At 38.8% G+C, this 5,000-nt stretch overlaps 1 protein-coding gene across 1 annotated transcript in view; it reads right to left on the reverse strand.

Annotated features, from left to right (window-relative positions):
* The window catches only part of LOC138018621 (derlin-1-like), a 12,870-nt gene extending 8,777 nt beyond the window's left edge, over positions 1-4,093 (reverse strand). The window contains exons 1-3 of the mRNA XM_068865311.1: positions 3,776-4,093; positions 2,841-2,952; positions 2,363-2,427 (exon numbers count right to left, since the gene is read on the reverse strand). Of these exons, the coding sequence (XP_068721412.1) occupies positions 2,363-2,427; positions 2,841-2,952; positions 3,776-3,934 (336 nt within the window). The 5' untranslated portion in view covers positions 3,935-4,093. The remainder of the gene's footprint in view (positions 1-2,362; positions 2,428-2,840; positions 2,953-3,775) is intronic.
* Positions 4,094-5,000: the final 907 nt, after the last annotated feature.

Below are 5,000 nucleotides of genomic sequence, written 5' to 3' on the forward strand. Positions count from 1 at the left end.
TTAATTTTCTAATATTTCCACCAACTTCACTACACAGTCTAACTTACATCACAGTAGATGCACAACACATGCACAAAATAAATAAAATACAAAGTGACTCCATTTACATGGCATGGATATTGCTACAGTGTAGCTACAGTAACAATTTACATGTACCACGCCACAGACAATACAAAAATTAATTTAATCTCTCGTATTGATGATAGTGCAAAACTTTCGGCATAGAAATTAATTTTCTGCTATTTGCTAGTCAGTAAATAAAACTAGGGCCCAGTACAATGGTACATTACTTTATTTCACTGGCTTTAATCTTCACGAAAACCATGTCAGTGCTAAGAAGAATAATGCAGGGAAGGTAGGAAGGCATGCCAACAAACTTGACCTTTCCTGTTACCCAATGAATTAAATGCTTGATGCAAGACCAGACTACATGTTCAATAATTAATTTTTTTGACAACATAGCTGTTATAAAATTTGCATGTCGCCACCTTTACCAGTGCTTGAAAGTACAGTATCACTCAAAAGTAAGTTACCACCCTTGTGGGAGACGCGAATCACATCGCGGGCTACAGGAATGACGTCATGCAATACGCGAATCGCATTGTGTGCTACAGGAATCATGTCACCCATGATGGTAAAAAATCTGTAAGTGCAGTGGCTTGGCGCTCGCACACGATTTTAGTTGCCCTTTTGTTTAAAATTTTAACTGTTGAAGGTGTTTGTCAAAGGCCAATTATGGAAGAAAACATGGCTGTAATAAATTGCAATACCTTCACACATTAAAACATTGTTATTGAATGTGGCGATCCCCGTAAACACGAAGATTTCTATCGAGCACATTACATTGTTTACAAAGCGTTGTACGCCAATCGACAAACCGTGAATCATAAGCACTTTTGTAAGGAAGCAAGTTTTCATATTATTTAAATGTTTCAAGATAACAATAATCCTTGGTTTGTGTTTTCTTAAAGAGACTCACACTGACAAAATGTTAAATGCACATTTTAATTAACCTGGTGGTCAAACAATCAAACGCCTGACAATCAAACCCATGAATTTGGTTGCCCTGATAAATCCTTGCTTGCCATTTAGGATATCCCCAACAATTAAATGCACACCACGTTGAAAATTTAATGCAATCACATGGCACCAATCGAGTTTGAATATTCCATAGATTTTAGTGTTCACCTGTGGTTTTGGCATTTTCAAAATAGCGCCTTCGATCTCCATCGCCTACACATGTGTGATATTGTCTCTTGCATTTTCCCATCTGACAATGTTTTGTAAAAGCTACATATGCTCAAAACACGAGGAACGGGGACTAACGCTCAAATTAATTACTATTAACTTTACACAACCATCAGACATTGACAATAGAAAACAGACAAGAAAGTCGGATGCTGCTTGTGATTAATTAATTTTCTCCTTTTGGCTAGGTTCAGGGTTTTCAATAAGACTTTGAGTAGGCAGCAAAACCTGAAGCATTGGCAGAGAATGGCCAGGGGGAGCTTTTTGAGGGCTGACAGCGCAAGCTTTTAGGGGGGTCTGGGGCATCCTCCCCTGGGAAAATTTTGAAATTGGGCCTCTTAGAATGCATTTCCTGCATTCTGCAGCACGAATTAGGGAATTTGAACAGAACACTAGTATCATTAAATTTTGGCTTCTTAAATTGGGAGAGAGAGAGAGTAAATAAATTCTAATTTTTTTTGGATATTCAGTTGATAGCAAGACATATTCTGGGTTTGGAAAAGATGCTAAAATTGCATTACATAGCCCCCTTAAGGCTCCTTTGCATTCTATACAGCTGCGTGAAATGTATTTCACCTGTCATGACTGAAAAAGTGGTCTTGTTAGCAAATCAGGCAGCTTACACCACGTACTGGATTACTGGACTGCTGCCTCAAAAATGTGCGTGCTGCATATTTGATCACTGCCGTTGACAAGGACAGGGAATCAGAAATAACTGCCGAAATTACTCAGAATTCAGGCATCTCTTTTGTTTTTCATGATCAAAACTTTGCCAATCCAAGCTTCATGTTCTGTGTGAATGTTTCTTGTGTTATTCGTAAAATTTAAGGCAAAGTAGCCGGCGAGTTCACGTGCAATAGCCGGCAAATTTTGCCAGAAGCCGGCTCTTATTCACAACCCTCTAGGTTGTCAAGAGCTTTTTCCTGGGGAAACCACCCTTTAATTTTAACAAAAACTGAACTTTCTGGTCATCTCATAACACCTGATCACCGCTTATTTCAAGCACTTCCTTAGAGATTTTCAACTAGACCAATTTTCAATTACGCAGAACAAAATCATACAATACTACAGAGCTAATAATACTAAAATAAATCATGAAATCACAAAAGGATACAATTAATATTAATCCATTGAAGAGTATCATAAACAAAAAGTCAGCTGGTCTGCCATCAAAAAGACCTGTTAAAGTTTGAAAAGTCATTAAGACAAAAGGCTTGTTAATAACAATTTAGACCCAAGCAAAATAGGAATGGTTGCAGGACTGAGTGGATGAAAATGATCAGTCGAGTAATTTTCATGTGCACTCGACATACTTTGAAATTTCCCGCATGGTTGCAAAATATAAATGTATGCCTTGAATTGTTCAACACAACTTCCAAGAAAGTCCCAGTCAACTATTATTTTTTTGTACAAAATTATGTAAGTACAACAGAATACGCCAGTTACTACCTTATAGGACAGCTAGTCATAAATATGATTGCCTTACTAGGGCTGAACTACAAGTTAGAAAACTGTATAAGGGTATTGTCTCCTTACGATAAAAATATCGTATTGTTTCCTACAATTATAATTTTACCACCACTAATTTTTACCTGTTTCCAGTCTTGTTGAGTATGAATATAAGAAATACAAGTTGATGAGATAATGGAACCCAGTCTGGGGTACAACTGGGTAGTACACAAATGCTGTCAATAATCTCCAAATCTGAAAACAATGTTTCAAAAAATGTTTATTCTGTAATCTGTTGGAAAATTTAAGAAGATAAAATAGTACATAATATGATGAGATTCAGAGCACACAGATCCATTGCCAACGAGCCAATCAAGCGAGGACACAATGACTGATTCACACAAATGTAATGTAAGGTAAAATATATAGTGTATTAAATTAATAGTCTATTGCATAGCATAAAGAACTGATCCAGTTGATAAACCCATTTCTGTGTTAGGGTTAGGGTTAATCTAGCAAAGATATCATTGACGTCACCTATTATAATTAATGTTTCAGCCAGAGCCTCACTGGCTGTCGAAACTATTAAAGGGCGCGTTCGATTGACCCTATTCCGGAATAAGAGTAGGTGGAGAGATGATTAAAAGGGTATGTTTGGCGCGTTTCCAAGCAAGAAGGATGATAAAAATATGAATAAAATAGCATTTTAGTAGATATTTGACAATTTAATGTGAATCGCCGTAAAAACGAAGGATTTCTAACTTATATTCCATGTATTCCTATTCCGGAAAACGGTCAATCGAACGCACCCTAAGGGTCTTTTGTTTCTACGTGGTTGGTACATTTGAATAGCAAAAGTAATGATTATGTTTGTAAACAGATTATGAGATAACTTCCCTATAGGACTCTACAACTCTGGAAATGTCGTATTATATTCCCTACCTCGTTTGTACGTTTGTACTTAGTAAAAGCCACTACTACAGGTGTAGTATTTGACATGCCTTTTGCATTTGCATGCTCGCATGCACTATGGTAGCTTGACATTACATTCCGCAACTCCGTAAAATGCAACGCTCACCTGGAAACGACTAACGATGCTGTGGAAATCCAGTATCATGTACATTCCATTTATGAGTCCTAATCTTCCAAGAAGGGGGAAAATAATTGACAGTGAAAACCACCATCTTGTCACAATAGGTATACTACGAGACCATGTTCCCAATTCATTTTCCGCCATGTCTTATATCAAAATACTTCCCGATGATCCCTTTTTCACTTCAGAAGAATTTAGTGACAAAAGTTGGTGTAAAACGCCTGAAAACTAAAATCAGAACTTTACTGTTGTTACAAAGACGTGGCAACGAGTGATAGAATTATCGGCCTGTGCTGCAATGATTCCTGGGAAGTTTCGTTACCAGGCTGTCACTGAAACCTTAATGTGCACAGACACCCCAACATAGTTGCACCTGACCATTAAATCTCGTCCCCAGAGTCCGCTTTTCTTTTGGTCAGCACCATGAACACGGACTCTGGCCAATTCCAATTTATGCGAAGTCGTAGTGAAGGTCCATTTTTGTAACCATTGACAACCACTGTTGTTTCAAATGATTTCTGAGCGTGCGTAGACGATCCAGAAGTCCGTGATTTGTGGACTTCCTGTCTTGGAAGTGGCCAGAGACCGTGTTCTTGGTACTGACCAGAAGAAAAGCGGACTCTGGGGACGAGATTGATCTCGATTGTACTTGACGAGTAAAATTTAAAAATCTCTGCCTCAAAGAGACCGCGATTCTTTCGGTCAGTACCAAGAATCTCTGGCCAGTTCCGAAATACGCGCAGTCCCTGTGGGGGTTTATTTTCGTAACGGTTGACAGAATTAGAGAGCTTACGCAAAAGGACGGCTGGTAGACTCAGGGCGGCAGAATGACGAAAAATGTAGCGCGAGACTGTGCATTCCCAATCTTACGCGACATTTTTTCGCCATTCTGCCGTCCTGAGTCTTCCAGCCGTCCTGTTGGGAAGGTCCCTATTGTTTCAAATTTCTGAGATTGCAACGACGAGACGGAAGTTCGTGATTCTCGGACTTCCTGGTTCCGAACCACAGTGGTGGAGTTAACTTGAATGTGCTTTCCTAAAATGAAAGTTCCTCTAATTGGCAAGCTGACGGAGGTCTGGTAGTATAAAGGAGGATATAAAAGAACACAGCACTCAGAGACGACCCCTACTATGATCTGACAGCTAAGTAGCCAGACTCGGATCGGAGAGAAAGAAGGAAAAAAGAATGAACAGGAAGCAATTTAAAACAG

This window comes from Montipora capricornis, chromosome 10 (genome assembly GCF_036669925.1).
Source record: "Montipora capricornis isolate CH-2021 chromosome 10, ASM3666992v2, whole genome shotgun sequence".
Lineage (NCBI taxonomy): Eukaryota > Metazoa > Cnidaria > Anthozoa > Scleractinia > Acroporidae > Montipora > Montipora capricornis.